Source organism: Osmia lignaria, chromosome 6 (genome assembly GCF_051020975.1).
Source record: "Osmia lignaria lignaria isolate PbOS001 chromosome 6, iyOsmLign1, whole genome shotgun sequence".
NCBI classification, from domain to species: Eukaryota; Metazoa; Arthropoda; class Insecta; order Hymenoptera; family Megachilidae; genus Osmia; species Osmia lignaria.
The window spans coordinates 4,020,557-4,039,030 of record NC_135037.1 but is presented as its reverse complement, the minus strand read 5'-3'; the positions used below and the strand labels follow the sequence as shown (position 1 = coordinate 4,039,030).

The following is an 18,474-nucleotide window of genomic DNA, read 5'->3' as shown; positions in this document are numbered from 1 at the left end:
GTCATGACAAAATGATAAGAGTATTGTTATCATAATTTTTTTCTAACATAACGCATTATAATTACATCCTCTAGTTAAAAACAAAAATAACAGAAATAAGATTACAAACTAAGATTAAGATTTAATTAAATAAATCCTTTTTTGCGAAATATAATTTATACAAGCACGAAAATTATATATGTATGTCATAATAAGTTTGAATTTGTTTCTTTCGAATACATAGAGTAGGTATATAATATTTAAGTACATCCATACATAATCACATTTCGCAAGATTGCGTTTGGGTACTTATATACAAACAGCAATCATACAGAATGACACAACTAAATTTTCGTGTTGATCAAACGATAATGATGCTGTACATAACGATATAATTTCATCAACAATAGTACTTATCAGTGTGAGATAATTCATTTCACAATTGAGAGATTCTATGTATTATTATTGAATTTTTCTTAATTGAAATATTTCTAAACATTATAGTATATACATTTTATGTACTTTCTATTTTATTAAAATATTATGAGATTAGATTATAAAAATATATGCAGCTATATAATACTGATATTTGTAGTGAACTTGTATGTAAAATATTAAAATTGATTGTTTAAAATTCAGGCTAAGACCTTGAATATATTGAGAGAAATCATTTTACAAATCAATTTGACCGCTATTTTAGTTGTTAAAGGACATGTTATGTAAATATACTGATAGAGATAAAAGAAAGAGGAAAGAAGAAGAATGATGTCTTATGTAATTACATTGTATTGTATTAGCCCATTCTTCTTAGCACAGTTATTTTCTTTCACAGTGATAAGTTTCTTTATGTTCAATAAACTAATGTATACTTTAAATAATTTCAAACAATGTTTGAGTATAATTTACATTTTTGATTGTTGATAATATTTTGTTATTATATATTGATATTCACATTACACTTGTTAAAATTTTATTTAAAGTATTATATATTATCTATTTAAATTACAAAATATGAAAATATTAAATATAATATATGCAACTTAACATGTCATTTATTTAATTTTAATTGTGCTAAACTTGATAAGTTTGTGTGCTACTAAATAATAATGTTAATAATTCTGGATCAGTTAAATTTTTTCTATATTTCTGTACCATTTCTTGAATTTTTAACCGTCTACGAACATGTGGTGGATGATAACTGCAAAATATTAAATGTTATATACATCAATGTTATTCAAATATAATTATAGCATTATGTACCTGTCATTATCAAGTCGTTTTCTACGTCCCATATTCAATGCTGTTTGTCTGACAAGTGTTCCCAATACCCGTCTCGACACGACCATACCATCAATTAAAGGAGTAGCTAAATTAATTCTAGAAACTGGACCTTGTAATCTGACTCTCATTAATCCACTACTAAGTGCTTGAATGAAAATTACTTGAACATCTGATGCTTGTATTACTCTAGATTGTTCAAGGCCAGTATAGGTACAAGGGAGAAGATCACCTATACGTAAAATATGATTTCAAAATTCTTAATAATTTAACTTTAAAAATATTATTATAGTTGAAATACCAATTGGAAATTGAGCATAATCTTCTAAGCTTTCTAGCCAAACAACCATAATTTTGATATCGGTTTGTACAGGTAAAACTTGTTTGGTTGCTCTTCTTGGTTTAACTGGATCTGCACTAGAAGAATTAGAAGGATTAGATCCTGTTAAACTGGGTGGTTGCTTTTCTAAATCAAGCGACATCGCTCGTGAATTTTGTACTGTGTTTTGCCCCGTTCCACAATTTCGGGAGCTAGTACTTTCACTGATGCTTCTTTCGAACCAAACTGCAATTATTAATTATTGTGCAATTAACTTACATAATATGAAATCATATCTTTCAAATGTGTAATAATGCCCGATTAGTCAGAGGTAAGATGGCTAGCGGGATTTCACAGTGCTTAACCGGGCATCATTGCAAATATATATTCTACTTAAGTCATACCTTGATTAGTACTAATATCACTACCAAAACTTGTTTCTTCTAAAGAGTCTGAACTCAGCATATTGTTTGATTGAGTTGGTACAACAAAAGCGATTTCAGAGCTAACATCTGCCCAATAAAGTACGTGAGTATCTCCATTATAAAGTGCCCCACCATGATCAGAATGAGCTGGTTGTGGAACATTTAACTGTGGTGTCACCCTCCATGAAGTGGAAACATGACCAGTCCAGCCTGCATGTGCTGATACAGAAACAGGCCATCCAAGAGAATTTAAAAATTCCAAAAAATTGGTTGACACATTCGCTTCATGTAACTGCAAACATAAAAATCCTTTATATAAATAGAAACTTATAAGAACGAAACACTCTAAAATTTAAAAAATAATTACCACATTAGATAATATTTCTGTAGAGCTTTTTTGACCAGCTTTCACATAAAAGATATATACAGTGTCACATGTTCTTGGACTAATATTATCTAAAGTTTCTAAATCTAAAGAAAATCCTGGAATGGTAGGATCCAAGGCTGTAAGACTACCATTTCTGGACTCATCATTTTCTTTGGGTTCCATGTTTAGAAAACCAAAATGACTTAAAAAAAGACGAGCTGTTTGAAATTCGTGACATATTTGAGGTGGTACACATTCGTCCGGTTTTTCATCTGGAACTTTATCATATCCATCACAATATTTCGTTTCAATATTCATTTGACGTTCCAATAACTGTGATAAAATTTGATGTTCACTTCTTATCACGTCATTATCATTCATGACTGCCTCAAGACTCGGTATAGATTCATCCCTGATAAAAACATATGACCAATCAATTTAGTTTCTTAAGCATAAATGCAAATTATTCTGATATAATACAACATACACTTTACAATGAGGAATTCGGTCCACATTATCAGGAAAGAATCTAGGTTTGTAATCCGTACGTGGTGCAGCTTCTGCTAACGGCAGTGGTCGACCTGGATTTGTATTAACACTTCTTATACTAGATCTGTGCCTTGGTAAATGTCGAAGTTGTAATGTCCATGCATGTCTACCAAATGGACCGCGTATTAATACTGTTACAGTAGGTTGTGGGTCTTGATCGTTTCCAAGAGGCTCTTCTAATAAAGCTAAAATAGTAGCATTCTCGGCAACGAAATAACGAAATCTTTCAACTGCCGCTTGACGGGGCACTCGACCACCAGTCCAACTATTGCAATGACGAAGAAGTGACACTTCATCTAATAATGATGACAATGATTGTGCTCCACATGCACTGGGAAAATAACCAACCTATAAATTTATTTAAAATAATTGTTTTAAACATTACTTCATATTTTTTTAATTACAAACATTCATAAATACTTGTTCTAGAATGACTGTAAGAAGTGCATCAGCAGCATCTCTAACACGCATAGATGCTGGTTTTAATTCTTTCTCATCTTTCATTTTAATAGGTTCACCGGGTTTGCCTACACTTTTGGTTCCTGACACACCAAGTTCAACTACCTCTAAAACTGTAGTTAAACAATCCTTGTCCTAGAAAAATAATCTTAAGAATGAGTTTATTATAAACACAATAATTGCTAAGTAAATGCAAAGGAAATAATAACTTGTAGTAATTGAGGATGAGCAGTTAACCAAGTTGTTAAGCAACTAAAGGCAGCAACAATAGAGGAATGGAGATCTTTCGAATGAGCCGGCGGTGGACGCCAACACTGATATGCAATATAATCACACAACCATTTTACGGCACGTTTACATTCTAGGGCATCTGTAATTATACAAAAATTTATAATTTCACAATTACATTTTAAATTATAAATTAATACGGAATAGTTTAACCTGTTAGTTTCCTTGCTGCATGTAGAGCGTTCAACATTTTATAAATCCATGCACTTTATATATCAAAAAAACAATTATTATAGTTTAACAAATGTTATGTTTTACCTGTTTCACGAATACGTGTTCTTGCTAATCCTGATAATATTTCAAGAGCTGCTAAAGAAATATTCAGATCTGTTTTCCATGACGATATTAATCTGTGGCAAACTAAGTATGTTGCTCTTACAAAAAGAGCATGAGCTGAATCTGTAACAATAATCCAAATTTTTCAATGATTAAAACTATATGAAATCGATTAATGTTTAAATTTGCAACTACAAACATACATTTAATTTTTTAAAACGCAAGCTTTTGCATAATCTTATTCAGAAAAAAGCTCTACTGTATAACAGAAATATAAAACTAAAAAAAACATGATACACTCCACTCCACAATATTTTTTATATGTATGATAATTAAAAAATAGAAATAATATAAAAAATACTTGTATTTACCAAATGCAACACATTCCTCTTGAAGAGTTGTAATATCAGAGGTTTCGCCGAGCGAGCGTTGATCACTGGATATACTTATTTGACTGGCTGAATCGCTGGTGACTATCAAGCGATGATGAAATGGTATAATGATGAATGTACAACAAAAAACAACTTACAATAATAACAATGAATGATCTCTTACGGAAGCACGCATAAAGCAAATACAATGATAGGTAATATTAAGCAGTATTGCATAATCGGGCTGAATTACTCAATTTTAATGTACAAACAAATTCATAAATATTTTAATAAGTTGCCAATCCAAATAATAAAATATTAATTTCAGTTATTTATAAAATGATGCAATTAATACTTTTCAATTTCAGAATAAAGGGTGAACATTTTTCAAAATATTTAAAACAGTGCATTCAATATCGATGTATACAAGTTAACACGTTCCCTGCCACTGTATTCTATTCTTATTATTCAAAAGTTGAACACGCTATATCGCGTGTGGCAGTGAAAGTATTAATGTTATTTAAATAATATATTATAACAAACCTGAGGACAATAAGTTAACAGCAGAATCATGTGCCATAGTATCAGGTTGTGTAACTTGTTCAACTTCTTCTGCTGCTGCAGAATCTTGTACACTTAATAAAAGGGCTCCTAAAATAAAAATTACAAATTATAACGGTTCTAGTATATTTAATCTTAGACTTACCTAATAACATATGAGTATTCTGAGGATCAGTTTCAACTTGTAATGCATTTATAAGCAAATTCATAAGTCTTGATTTTAGTTGTGCAAATGTTACATGATTCTTTTCCGTGATTACCGAATTTGCAAATGTTGGAAGTTCTTTAATAGTGAGATTCTGCAAATAGAAGTTGTAGAAATTACTTTATGAATTATTTGCATATATTACATAATAATTATTAAGTAATGTTAATTACTTGGAAGTGTAAAGGTAATGCTAGCATTGATATTAATAAATGTATGGAGGCTCTTCGCAAATCTGGTTTTGATACCACATTAGATTTCAGTTTTAAATCTTTTTCTGGAAGTACAGTTTCAAGTGCCGAAATCATTGCTGGTACCAGTACTTGTACGCCATTTAAATCTAAACGAAATAAATCTGCAGAATTTAAAATAATGCTTGATAATGTTTCGCCACATTCCCGAGACTGTAAACAAAATAAGTACAGATATTTTTATAGATACTACATTTGTAAAAGTTTAAAAATAACTTATTACTTCATCAACTTTAAGACCATGATTCATTGCTTGATAAAATCTAGCTAGATAGACAGGGAAAATCTCTTCGCCAGTTTTTTTAGCACAGAAAATTCTACATAATGCACCTAAAGCTTCTGCTCTTCCAGCTTCGTAGCGATCTATACAAAGAGCTGGCGGTACATCGTTAACATTTTCTTGTAACGAACTAGGCCCGTCAACAAGTACGGAAGACGGGCGTTTCGTTGCACCTGACGGTTCTGTTTATGAATGAAATAATGATTATCAAGTATCACTTAGTTACGTGCAACGTCATATGAAGTAATACTGACGAGGCAAATTTTGTGACCATCCATCAGTACCTATAAATGCAGCCTCAAATAACCATTCTCCAAAAAGATGCAATATACTATTACATTTTGGACGTCCTGGAGCTAAAGGAGGTCTAATATCTTGAACTAGAGAGGTCATAGCTACGAATATAATGATCTTATTATGTATGAAGCATATTATTTTGTTGAATAAAAAGAACTTATAGAATATTACATGTGGTACTCGAAGCTGATGATGGTCCTGAATTAGACATTAACATAGGTGGTGTACTTGAAACACGACTCGTTGTTAAACCAATTAAGGAAGCTTTCGGAATTCCTATAATAAATATTCAATTACATTAGTTTTAAAGTATAACATTACGTACAACACTGCCGTGAAAATGATAAAATGGTATATTTCTTTATAATAAGAAGAGAATAAGCTTGAAGAGATATATACAGATTCAAAAATGTAAAGTTACATAGAAAAACACCAGAAGATAAGTGCTGAATACCCTTAGTTACTGCAGAAGGTGTAACACTGAAACTTTTGGCAAGTCTGCGCTGTGTTGGAGGTGTAGGAGAAGGTTGTGTCAGATCCTTATTACTTGCTTTATCCCACCCCATACCTCCACTTCCAGTGCTAGCAGATCCAGATGTGATTGTAGATACACAACACTCTTCCCAGCAACATGCCTGTGAAACTCCTAAAACATTTGTGACTGCGTGCAACCATCACCAAAAAGCAAGTTAAAAAGTCTATATACTATTTTAAATATTTCAAAGTCGAGAAAGTGCGAAGAAAAGGGCCACTTTTTTGCTGTAAAATTACTGTACACTTTATATTTTTTAACTTTTATGAATAAGTTTATTTATTGTACACTTACCAAGAAAAGCGTCAATCTGTCCAGCTATACCTTTTATGGCTTTCAAAAATATTTGTGGTAAGCTTTGCAAACATGGATGTTGACATGGATCTATTACATTTGGGCTAGCAATAGCATATTGTAAAAATGCTTGTGTCTGTGAAATAACAGCAGGTCTGCATAAATCAACTGGATCGCCTATAGTTCGTAAAAGTCTGTACCAAGCTTGTGCTACTGCTTCATCTGACATTGTAGGTGGTACAAGTTGAGAATCTTCTTCGCCTAAATATATCGTTATATATTATAAACTGTTAATACGAAAAACAATACATATTACGAATAAAAAAAAAACTAACTTATTTTTAGTTCTGGAAACATTGGGCCATACATGATTTGCAAAAGTCTTGCTGTAAGAGCAAGGCAGACACGATTCCATTGTTCTACTAATGCTAATCTGTGTCTCCAACGCAAACAAGACTCCCTTAATGTGCGCCATAATGGTGGTGAAGGAAAATTACGTTCACACGCCACCAACCATACCTAACGATATTTTTATTTAATTAATAACTGAAAAGGATTTACTAATGAATAATTTATTTAATTATATTGTTTACATAAATATAATACCTCTAATAATACACCTAGAACTCTTTCACACAATTGCTCTCCAGCATCTTCCCTTGTTGCTGGTGGAGCTAACAGTGCATCATTAATACCAATAAGAAATAGTAACAAGCTTTCCCAAGTTTCCCTTTCTAAGGTAGCAGGGCCTCTTGCAATTTGCTGTAACGTTCTAAGCACTCTATGGCATAAAACAGCTTGTCTATTAATTGTATCTGTCCCTGTAAATAAAATTTAATATTGTATAATCACTAATTATAAACTTACATTTTATCTTAAAACATAAATCTTCTTAGTATGTGTAAAAACATTTATAGTTACAAATTACCTAGATCCTGATATAAAAATGGCCAAACTATGAAAGGAAAGATAATGATAAATTGTTAGATGAAAATATATGTAACATGTAACCCTTAAAATTATATTAATACTGAATGTTTTTTAAACTGTTACTAAAGTTATTAATATTATATACAAAGGAGGGAGGAAGTCAGAATCTTACCTTCTCCTTTTCGTGGAACAAATAAATTATGAAAATGACTTATTATTTTTCTTGCATAAAAATTAGGATCATCTATAATTGGTTTGGGTACACAAATCTTTGGTGTGGAATATAATGCAGATAACCATTCACAATATACATTAACACAATCTCTGACAGTATCATGTTCAGCTAGTGGTAATGATAATCCAAAACATATCACTTCCATACACCATTGTACTTCTTTATCTGTACATAATGGACTTGGCTCAGCTGCTTGTGTAATACCAAGATTTGCAGCAAGTTGACGTACAATAGACAATGCAACTTCTTTTCCTGCTCCAGGTGAAAATTTCTCTAGCACACTTTGGCTTTCTTCTGAGCCTTGCTGAATTAAAACACTTAGAGAAGCCCATTCGGAATACATTCCTCCTTGGGAATCCTAAAATTAATATATTAAATATAAAATATAAGTCAAGATATTAAAACAAAAAAATATTGTATTGTGGTAATTTACCTTAAGATTAACTCTGTTAAACACGCCTAAATTCATAGATTACTATCCACTTTAATGTTTTACAACTGAGAATTATATTAGGCACAGAAAAATTAAAATCTTAACTATGTTCGTTTAACCTCAATTATAATAAAAAATATTTTTATGTAGTATAAGTACAAAAAAAATAATTCATTACAAAATTATGTATAAGTTTGGAAACAACCATTGTCAACTGTATACAAATACATAAGAGTTCAGAATGTCATCTGACAGTTGGGTCCACTTCTACATACACAATAAGTATACTTGACACGACTTTTTTAGTTATTTTACAATAATACTTTGCAGGTCCTACAGCATTTCCTTTTCACCATGAAAATATCCCCACCTATTAGGAATTTATTGAAAATGTACGGAGTTATAAATCATGGCATTCACTACATTATTTACTAATAAGGTATATATTGTATGTATGTACCTACATACACACATATTACATATGTACTATAGATCTATGTATATAGAGAGAATAATGTTTGATAAAACTTTAAGTTTTATGTTTTTTATAATAATTTAACTTACTAAAATTATTATTATACAGAATAAATATTTTAAAGAAATAAAATTCTTTCTTAATTAAGTAAAATAGACTATAAGTGCAGAAATGTAAAAAACAGTAATATTAGTAAAGAAAAACAGAAAAAATGGTTTCATATATATAATTGTGTAGGTATCATAGGAACCGCAGGTTTTTAAAATCTGATTAAAGCTTAAAACAAAGAACACATATTTTTATTCATGCTATAAAATCAATTTTGATTGGATGATTTTCTACCGGTAAGGTAGGTAAAAGGTAAAAGATAACTCTTTAGCTCTACCTACTGGGTAGGACAGCAAGTGTTACAATCTTGTGTATTGTATTACTCGTTTTTTTGTGTATGGTATGTATCTAAATCTTGAAACGAAAAACATCGACAGATGGCTCAAGATCATGTTATGATTAATATTTCTGGTTGAATTTACGTAAATGTATAAAAAAAATACAATAATTAAAGTTAAGTGTATATACAGCATTGAGAATAATTAATACATGAACACTATTTCCGAATATGAATTGAATTTGAAGTTACAGTTTCGTATATTTGTGCATTGGGGTAAATAGCAAATGAAACATGGCGTTTGTTTCTTTCATATGTTCCGAAGATATTGCTTCTTGATTTTTTTCTTTCAAGTTTTCAATTATCGATGAGAATAACGTTTCCGATGCACTGAAGTTCCTTTCTGTTACAACACTTGATCTCAAGTGTACAAACAATCAATGGTTATTTACCATTTACTTAAGTTTCAAAAATGAAAAAATATATTGTTATTTGTGTCTTTTGAGATGTGGAACATTTTTCAAATACAAAAGAATACAACATGACGTCCCGCAGTTACACAAAATCTTACAGCCGTAAGGTCAGTAGTATGACACCTGGGAGTATTCAATTTGATAAGCTTTTTAGGGAAAATAGCAATCGACCTTCTGCTGCTAAATCAGCAGGTACTGTTGGAAAATGGGGTATAACATCATTTACATCTATCAGGAGCACCAATATCAATGGTATGTATATCTTCTTGTCTTAAAAATTAAATTCTTCATTCATTATAAATTTGTGTATTTTATTTACAGACACTTAATACATGTTTAATATTTATTAGTGAGGATATTTAATAAAATAAAATTTGCTATATTTTATATATTTTGTTCAAAGCCATATGAAAAATATATATATATAATATATGATTTACTAATAATAATTTATATGCCTTCATTAAGTTACAAGTAACATACTTTTATTTTTAGGAAGAAGAGATGATATCCATAATACATTTGGTGCAAAGAGAATAAAACTTGACTATGGAAATCAAAATACTCGTGTAAATTCTGGGAAAGATCCATTTTCATTTGAAACAGACCCTGACAATAAATCAGATGTTGCACCACCAGTTAATAAACCTAAGAAATTTTTTAAAAGTAGAAATGTTCCACCTACAGTAGAAGAATCTCGCCAGGATGTGGCTATATATAGACAAGTACCTGATTCACACTATGGTAAAGCACGTACCCAAAAAAATTGTCCACAGCCACCAGCAAAACAAACCTTAACAAAAGTATCAAGTATTCCACCTAAGAAAGTAGCTGATACTTTAGATGGAACTAATAATGATCCACCCAGTAGAGAAGAAGGAAAACCACCAATTGTATTAAGAATATGTAAAGGTACAGCACGACTAGTCTGTGGAAATGTGCAGAATGCTCAAGAACCTGAGCCTGAAACATACAGAATTTCTACACCACTTATTAGTCCCACTAAAGTAGATATTGAACCGAAAAATTTCAATGTAGATACATTAAAAACTGATCACAAAACGGTTCGTCCGCATGAACCTATTATTTCTACTGTTTCAATACCTTTAGAAAATTCTGAGATGCGTAGAACTACTCGTAGTCGAGCAAAAAATCTGCATTTAGAGTTAACAACCACAACAACAGCGACAACAACAACTTCTGTTATGTCTACGGCATCGGTAACACCTAGTTCACATAGTTCTGGTCTTTCTTTAACTCTTAGAAAATCTGTTACTGATTCTAATAATACACTAATATCTCATTATGATATTGTTAAGACTGATTGTAGTTCAACGTATTCTTGTAAGCCAACAATTGAACCATTAATTGGCCGTGATCAACCACTGCCAACTACAACTCAAGAATTAATCGACATATTATCAAGTGATTCTGATCCTATGCAAACAAGGCCAATAATGATAAATGCTTCAGAGACTGAAGAAAATGCAGAGGCTGTTCAAAATGAAGTTCAGCATTGTTCAATAGATATTCCAACAAATGAAGTAGTTCCTAAACCTACTTCAGAACCAGAACCAGAACCAGAACATGAAGCAGAACCTGAACCAGAACCAGAACCAGAATTAGAACCTGATACTGAAACAGAAGTAGAACAACCAACTCGTACTAGTGATAATGACACAGCTACAGCAAAAACTTTAGTTGATCAAGATTGGTTTTCTGGGAGTGATGACAGTGAAGGTGTCAGTGGTAATGCAGAAAGTGATGTGGCATTACATGTAACAAGTACAGTCACAGAATCACAGTCATTAAATGCTCCCTGTACTACTGTACAGAAACCTGCTACTAAGAAAGGTAGCATCTTTAAAAGTCGTTCAACAGGTGCAACCAATGGAAACAAAAGACGAGCATTGTACAAACACAAGTGGTGTGATAGTGATAAAGAATCTAATACTACAGATACTACTAATACTGGTAATAGCACACCAACTATTGCTTCAGGATCCCATGGTGGTACAGGACCTGTTGCCTATGGAGAAGAATTTGATGCCTCAAAACTTACAAGAGTGGTAACATATTCTGAAGTTGATGCAGACTTTGCAGACGAATCTGATGTTGTAACAAGTGTTCGTTGTGGCAAGAAAGTTAAGGGTGTATGTATATTAAATAAAAAAATAATAATATTTTTTGCAATTGTTTATAGCTTGCAGGATTACAAATAATATTTATTTTTCAGTTTTACACTGTAGTGAAAAATGTAAAGAAGGCGCATCAGATTCAAGAGAGTGGAGAATTTCAAGAGTTTAATGACGACGTTGAATATATATTAGACACTTTAAGAGAAAATAATCCCAATGCTACTCGTTGCCTTTCCGCTATACGATTAGCAAGCAAATGTATGGCACCTGCATTTCGTATGCATGTACGTGCTCATGGAACTGTTGCTAAATTCTTCAAAGCTCTTCATGATGCAACTAAAGATCAGGTACAAATCTTTTATACATAAAATATGATGTATATAAATTTTTTCAATCTTAATAAGTTACAATAAAATGTATCCCTTTACAGAGTCTTGCCTTATGTACAGCAACAGTAATGTTCGTATTAAGTCAAGATCGTTTGGCTATGGATTTAGATCGTGATTGTTTGGAATTAATGTTAAGTTTATTAGAATCTGATGCAAGTCACAAAGATGCACTTGATGATTGTGGCCTTAGCAGGGCAGAACTCTTAAAAAATAAAGAGAAAGTACGTCAGTTGTGTGCTGATATTCAAGCTCAAGGGCATGCAAAACATTTAAATCTTGATAATATAACTGTAAGTGAGGTATTAATAATTATAAAGAAAAAAAGATGCATAAAAATAAAATAAGTTATTCCCAACTAGGTTGGTCAGCTTGCTATGGAGACGCTTCTTAGTCTTACATCAAAACGTGCTGGTGAATGGTTCAAAGAAGAACTTAGAGAACTGGGAGGCTTGGAACATATTGTAAAAACAATCCGAGATTGTCATCGTCATATTAATACCCAAGATATTACAAGATCTGGTTGGACAGATCCATTATTAGATAAATTACGTAAAGTTGATAGATGTTTGCGTGTATTAGAAAATGTAAGATCAATAGGATTTCGTATAATAATACATACATATAACGTAAGTAACAAACAATTTATCTTTTACTGAAACATATTATTTCAGGTTACTGATATGAACGAAGAAAATCAAGTATATTTATTAAAATATGAAAATGGAATTTTAGTCAGCACTTTAGCAAATTTGTATCATCTCTGTGGACAAGAAATTCCTATTTACCCTACTATAGATTCAAGTGATAAAACTTCTACTGGTGCTGTTATTAGAGAATGTCTGTTTGCTATTATAAAAGTTCTTATTAATCTCACGCATCGATTTAATAGACAATGTAAGATTCTATTATATATTATATTTACATATTAATTTTAATGCACATATAATCTTTATAATGCGCAAAAACGATTTTTGGTCAACTTTTTAGCTTTCGGAAGCAAATCATTAGGCTCGCAACCAGGTGTCTTAGATTGTAGTTTATATCTTTTGTTGCGTGTCCCAGAATCACTTCCTGAAGAAAAACGTTTTGATATGATGATGTTAGCTTTGATTCTGCTGATAAATTTAGTAGAGCAATGTGACGATAACAAACAGCTTCTTATCGAATCAAAAGCTCCCCCCTCAACAGAAGATATTTTTGACGGTAAATATACATTACACGTATTATAATGCAACGATGACCCGAATTTAATGTATTATAAAATAACTTTTGTATAAAACAGCTGAGCAAAGTGGAGTGGAATGTTTGATTGATCTATTTTATAAACAAGAAGAATTAGCTCGTGCCGAAGAGCAGAAAACAGATGCTATTTTAGATGGTAAAAAAGACTCTGAACAAACAGAAACTGTATCAACAACAACTAAATCTCAAGAAGAGTTTATTGAAGAAACTGTTACAAAATGTTTGTATATTTTATTTAAAATGTTATCAAATTTTATAAAACGTAATTTCATAAATAATTTGTATTATAGTATTACAAAAAGCGGGACGTCATATGGAACATACTTTAATAGGAGCATATGTAGTGCTTTTACTTGGTTACTTAATAATGGATAATAAGGTAACAAATTTTAAACGCTGCAATATAGAAGAAACAAAATCAGTACAATATACATGTGTTTTAACTGTATCTATTTTTAGGACTATGAATCATTGGTACGTAGTAGACTTCCAGATAACAATTTTACTACCATGGTATCTGTACTTCAGAAATTTTTCAATTTCATGAATTTAACTGCGTCGGTAAGTATCTTTTATTTTTATATGACAACTTAATTAAATGTTTGTATATTCGATTGTTTATAAACATGTATATAATTTGTTATAGAATGAAGTAAGCAGCTGTGGAATTGCTGCTACTGAAAAGGTGATCAAGTTCCTAAAGATATCAGATGCCAGAATTGACGACGAGAAAAATGAATTACCGCTATCAGCGTTAGAAGATTCAAATATGATGCTCCATTTATCTTCATCTTGATTGATATATTCACACATTTGATATTTTTTATTACCCTGGCATGCAAAAAGAGCCAAAGTTATATGTGTCCAACGAAAGAAATTTTATCTATTACAGAACGAATGGTTCTGTTTCATATTGACCATATATTTTGATATATATTTATTCATTTACATAATTTATTGCTGTACCTTTCATTAAATTTACTTACTTTTCCCACTTGCAGTAACACATTAGATATTAAGCATAAATTAATTAGTCATGCAAAAATTTATTACAATAAAAACCGCGCCTTGTAATTACGCGTATGGTTCAATTAAGTTTATTGATAACATATATGTAATAATATTATTTTAGTTGCTTTGCCAATCATCAATGACTATTCAAGAAAAAGTTTTGACTGTCAAGAAGAATAACAAAATGTAAACTTCTTGCCAGGTTATCATTTGTTTGCTGTATAATAATGCATAAATTTTAAGTTTCACTGTTTGGAAATTTCACTTTGTATTTTAAGTTTTAATAAGCGATTGGCGGTGTTGGGGTTTATTATAACCCGTTAAACTTTGAGAAAGCATTATTATGTAAGTTTATTTTAATATTAAAATTATACTATAAGCCTTGTAAATGTAAATTTATAAATTATAATTGTATCTTAAATTTACAGTTTCAAATTATTAAATCCTTTTAATAATGCGCAAACATGTCTGTGAGTGACGCTGTGACGTTGTACGCATGCTAGAAAATAAGGCAGAAAATGTTATATGTGTATGTACAACATGATAGTACCACAGTGTCGATCGAGCATCAAATTTTTGTTAAAAATTCAAAGTAAATATTATTTCCGTGGGGTTTTAGTCAATAGGAATCTGATACTCCCCCGCCGCCCTGCCCAGGGACGGTGGGGGGTCTTATGCAAAATTTCCCAACGTTAAAAAAAAATCCTTTACATCTCCGCTTTCCTTACATTCCTGCATCCCTTACATCTCTGCAATCCTTACATCTCTGCAACCCTTACATCCTTGCATCTCTTTTGTAAGCATTCCATTATAGCGCCTCCTAGCGGTAAAAAGAGGAACTAAAACTTGTCGAAATTTTGGCCCCCTAACGGGAAAAATTTGAACTAAAATTTCGACTTCGAATTGGCGCCCCCTGGCGGCAAAAAAGGAACTAAAGCTTGTCGGAATTTTGACCCTCTAGCGGAAAAAATTTAAACTAAAATTTCGACGTCGAATCAGCGCCCTCTGGCGGTAAAAAAGGAACTAAATTTTGCAAAAATTTAAATTTAAAATTATTTTTCACGAGGTTTTACTGACCTTTGTAAGGGATACAGAAATATAAAGGGTACAGAGATGTAAGGGATGCCGAGGTATAAGGAATGCCGGCATATACGAGATGCAGAAATATAGGGAATGTATTGATATAAGGAATACCGGGATGTTAAGGATGCAGACATGTAAGGGATGCAGTGATAAAAGGTTGACCCTCGTGAGGCCCTTAAATACAAAAAAATAATAAATAACTGGGAAGGTTGAGCCGAGGCCCATAAGTCGTGTTGTAACTCATTTATTCCCCGTGTATAGCGGGGCGTTCCACTATTCCTATTAAAAGAGATAGGATTTCATGAACTTTCATTAACATATTTTAAGAAAAAAGTGATACATTACATTATTATTAACTTCAATAAACTATAAATCTGTAAAATAAAGCATTTTTAAATAAAAATTTATTATAATGTGCAGTATACTATGGTTGTTAGATTAGGTCTCTACATTACCAGTACTTGTTAATATTACCGGTAAATTAGCTGAACTCCGATAAAATACCAATTACCGGGACACTGAATCGATGGTGAAAAACCATTTGAGTTCAGCTGAGGTGTACGAAATACTGCGAAATACAGAAGGGTATTCCTTTAATTTCCATGTAATTGCCTATATAATGTAATAGCATTTATAACAGTAGTAATAATAGCAACAACAAAATGTTGACTATGCATCTTTTCCCCAGGTAAACTGTAATTTACATAATATGATAATATTGAAGTATGTAATAACCTATCAGTTGCATACAATGTGTTATAAATTTAATGAAATAAAAAGATATTCACTTTTAGAAATATCAAAACTCCAATAGCGTTGCCGTTTCAGTGGTTAAATATTACATTCAATGTAGTAAAGTCAAATTCTTCGTCTTCATCGTCGTCATCCGATTCATCCTCGGATTCAGATACTGACACTGAGTCCTCTAAGAGAAACAAAGTTATTAATAACAAACTCACAGATTACCTGTATGCTGCAGATATAAAAAAGAAACAAAAGCAATTAGGTAAGATCATACTATCACTTAAGATAATTAAATAATGAAATGAAAATTTTTTATCACAGAAGATGAATTAAACAGAGCAGCAAAATCACTTTTAAGCACAGATGCAGAAGAAGATAAAGAGAGAATTGTTTCTAATATATTAAACACTATTTCTTACATAGAACAATACTATCAGTTAAACAAAAGGTCTGTATACAGTTTTTATAAATTGTGTAATATTTATTATTTTCTTTAATTAAGTTATACTGGTAATATGTTGATAATAATGTTTTAATATGATGTTTTTAGTGACAAATCTACAAATAGAACAAGTAAACAGAGACAAAGTGAATCATCTGTAATTAGAACATTACTAAATCAGAAGAAGGAAATAAAGAGTACTAAAAATCAGCTTAGACAAAAACCTGAATTGGAAGAAGAACCATGTGTAATTAGAACATTACGAAATCTGCAACAGCGAATAGAGAGTACTGAGAATCAGCTTAGACAAAAACCTGAATTGGAAGAAGAACCATCTGTAATTAGAACATTACGAAATCAGCAACAGCAAATAGAGAGTACTGAGAATCATCTTAGACGAAAACCTGAATTGGAAGAAGAACCATCTATAATTAGAACATTACGAAATTTGCAACAGCAAATAGAGAATACTGAGAATCAGCTTAGACGAAAACCTGAATTGGAAGAAGAACCATCTGTAATTAGAACATTACGAAATCAGCAACAGCAAATAGAGAGTACTGAGAATCAGCTTAGACAAAAACCTGAATTGGAAGAAGAACCATCTGTAATTAGAACATTACGAAATCAGCAGCAGCAAATAGAGAGTGCTGAGAATCAGCTTAGACGAAAACCTGAATTGGAAGAAGAACCATCTGTAATTAGAACATTACGAAATCAGCAGCAGCAAATAGAGAGTGCTGAGAATCAGCTTAGACGAAAACCTGAAGTGGAAGAAGAACCATCTGTAATTAGAACATTACGAAATCAGCAACAGCAAATAGAGAGTACTGAGAATCAGCTTAGACGAAAACCTAAATTAGAAGAAGGACCATCTGTAATTAGAACATTACGAAATCAGCAACACCAAATAGAGAGTACTGAGAATCAGCTTAGACGAAAACCTGAATTGGAAGAAGAACCATCTGTAATTAGAACATTACGAAATCAGCAACAGCAAATAGAGAGTACTGAGAATCAGCTTAGACGAAAACCTAAATTGGAAGAAGAACCATCTGTAATTAGAACATTACGAAATCAGCAACAGCAAATAGAGAGTACTAAGAATCAGTTTAAACGAAAACCTGAATTGGAAAAAGAACCATTTGTAAATAGAACATTACAAAAGCAGCAAACAAGCTCAAAACATATAGAGGAAGAAAAGAGCCAAGAACTGTTTGAGGATATTTTTGTGAATCAATTTACTGAAACCACTGCCGTTGCCGACCTTGAAACGTGGAATAAGTGTGAAGAATTTGAATTGCAGCGTGTAATGAAACAGTTTCCAAAGAATGCATTTGAAGAAATGATAAGATGGACTGAGGAAGGAAAATTGTGGCACTTTCCTATTGACAACGAGCAAGGTACTATATGGAAATTATATTTATGTAAAAATTTTAACATACACTTATTATTATACATTTTTTTTGTAACATAGGCCTGGAAGGAGAGAACGACGTGCATTTCTCAAAACACGTATTTTTGGAACAACATCTAGCTGAATGGTGTCCTACTAAAGGACCAATACGACATTATATGGAATTAGTGTGCATAGGGCTTTCAAAAAATCCATATATGACAGTTAACGAGAAGATAGATCATATAATGTGGTATAAAGAGTACTTCGGAAACAAACAGGATTTATTGAAAAAATTGGGACTTGCAGCATAAAAATTTTTGTAGTAAAAGAGTACGCAATAAAACAGTAAATTTACAGTTATATA

The 18,474-nt window shown here is 31.5% G+C and overlaps 3 protein-coding genes across 7 annotated transcripts; 2 read left to right on the top strand and 1 right to left on the bottom strand.

Moving 5' to 3' along the window:
• Positions 1–591: 591 nt before the first annotated feature.
• On the bottom strand, positions 592–8,797 carry LOC143305391 (ral GTPase-activating protein subunit beta). 5 transcript variants are annotated; one of them, XM_076688766.1, is made up of 23 exons: positions 8,330–8,796; positions 7,834–8,254; positions 7,660–7,686; positions 7,338–7,552; positions 7,067–7,250; positions 6,732–6,992; positions 6,360–6,566; positions 6,077–6,181; positions 5,863–6,003; positions 5,552–5,790; positions 5,251–5,481; positions 5,018–5,171; positions 4,855–4,962; positions 4,312–4,413; positions 3,923–4,063; positions 3,586–3,746; positions 3,338–3,511; positions 2,856–3,265; positions 2,369–2,780; positions 1,981–2,293; positions 1,559–1,822; positions 1,240–1,489; positions 593–1,177 (listed from the first exon to the last, which is right to left on the bottom strand). In XM_076688766.1, exons 1-23 carry the CDS (start codon positions 8,363–8,365, stop codon positions 1,051–1,053), a joined length of 4,683 nt encoding a protein of 1,560 aa, XP_076544881.1. In that variant the 5' UTR covers positions 8,366–8,796; the 3' UTR covers positions 593–1,050. The 5 variants fall into 5 exon arrangements, with proteins under 5 accessions (XP_076544884.1, XP_076544881.1, XP_076544882.1 ...); XM_076688767.1 differs by having other exon boundaries at positions 594–1,177; positions 6,360–6,551; XM_076688769.1 differs by lacking the exon at positions 4,312–4,413 and having other exon boundaries at positions 592–1,177; positions 8,330–8,797.
• A 438-nt stretch (positions 8,798–9,235) lies between these two features.
• wapl (cohesin release factor wings apart-like) lies at positions 9,236–14,863 on the top strand. Its single transcript, XM_034318842.2, has 12 exons — positions 9,236–9,465; positions 9,544–9,914; positions 10,158–11,815; positions 11,899–12,147; positions 12,231–12,479; positions 12,549–12,773; positions 12,861–13,083; positions 13,177–13,392; positions 13,472–13,651; positions 13,722–13,810; positions 13,891–13,992; positions 14,078–14,863. Exons 2-12 carry the CDS (start codon positions 9,731–9,733, stop codon positions 14,225–14,227), a joined length of 3,525 nt encoding a protein of 1,174 aa, XP_034174733.2. The 5' UTR covers positions 9,236–9,465; positions 9,544–9,730; the 3' UTR covers positions 14,228–14,863.
• Positions 14,864–16,038: 1,175 nt separating this feature from the next.
• On the top strand, positions 16,039–18,472 carry mRpS31 (mitochondrial ribosomal protein S31). The gene is made up of 5 exons (XM_034318971.2): positions 16,039–16,213; positions 16,320–16,531; positions 16,591–16,717; positions 16,820–18,114; positions 18,189–18,472. Exons 1-5 carry the CDS (start codon positions 16,188–16,190, stop codon positions 18,419–18,421), a joined length of 1,893 nt encoding a protein of 630 aa, XP_034174862.2. The 5' UTR covers positions 16,039–16,187; the 3' UTR covers positions 18,422–18,472.
• The last annotated feature ends 2 nt before the right edge of the window (positions 18,473–18,474 follow it).

Coding starts and splice junctions, on each gene's coding strand:
- mRpS31 (XM_034318971.2), top strand. CDS start 16,188: ATGTTGACTATGCATCTTTTCCCCAG. Junction 16,532..16,590: donor AAAGAAACAAAAGCAATTAG/GTAAGATCATAC, acceptor TTTTTATCACAG/AAGATGAATTAAACAGAGCA. Junction 18,115..18,188: donor TCCTATTGACAACGAGCAAG/GTACTATATGGA, acceptor TTTGTAACATAG/GCCTGGAAGGAGAGAACGAC.
- wapl (XM_034318842.2), top strand. CDS start 9,731: ATGACGTCCCGCAGTTACACAAAATCTTACAGCCGTAAGGTCAGTAGT. Junction 11,816..11,898: donor GTGGCAAGAAAGTTAAGGGT/GTATGTATATTA, acceptor TTTATTTTTCAG/TTTTACACTGTAGTGAAAAA. Junction 13,652..13,721: donor TGAAGAAACTGTTACAAAAT/GTTTGTATATTT, acceptor TTTGTATTATAG/TATTACAAAAAGCGGGACGT.
- LOC143305391 (XM_076688766.1), bottom strand. CDS start 8,365: ATGAATTTAGGCGTGTTTAACAGAGTTAATCTTAAG. Junction 4,414..4,854: donor TGTTAACTTATTGTCCTCAG/GTTTGTTATAAT, acceptor ATCGCTTGATAG/TCACCAGCGATTCAGCCAGT. Junction 2,781..2,855: donor CGAATTCCTCATTGTAAAGT/GTATGTTGTATT, acceptor TGTTTTTATCAG/GGATGAATCTATACCGAGTC.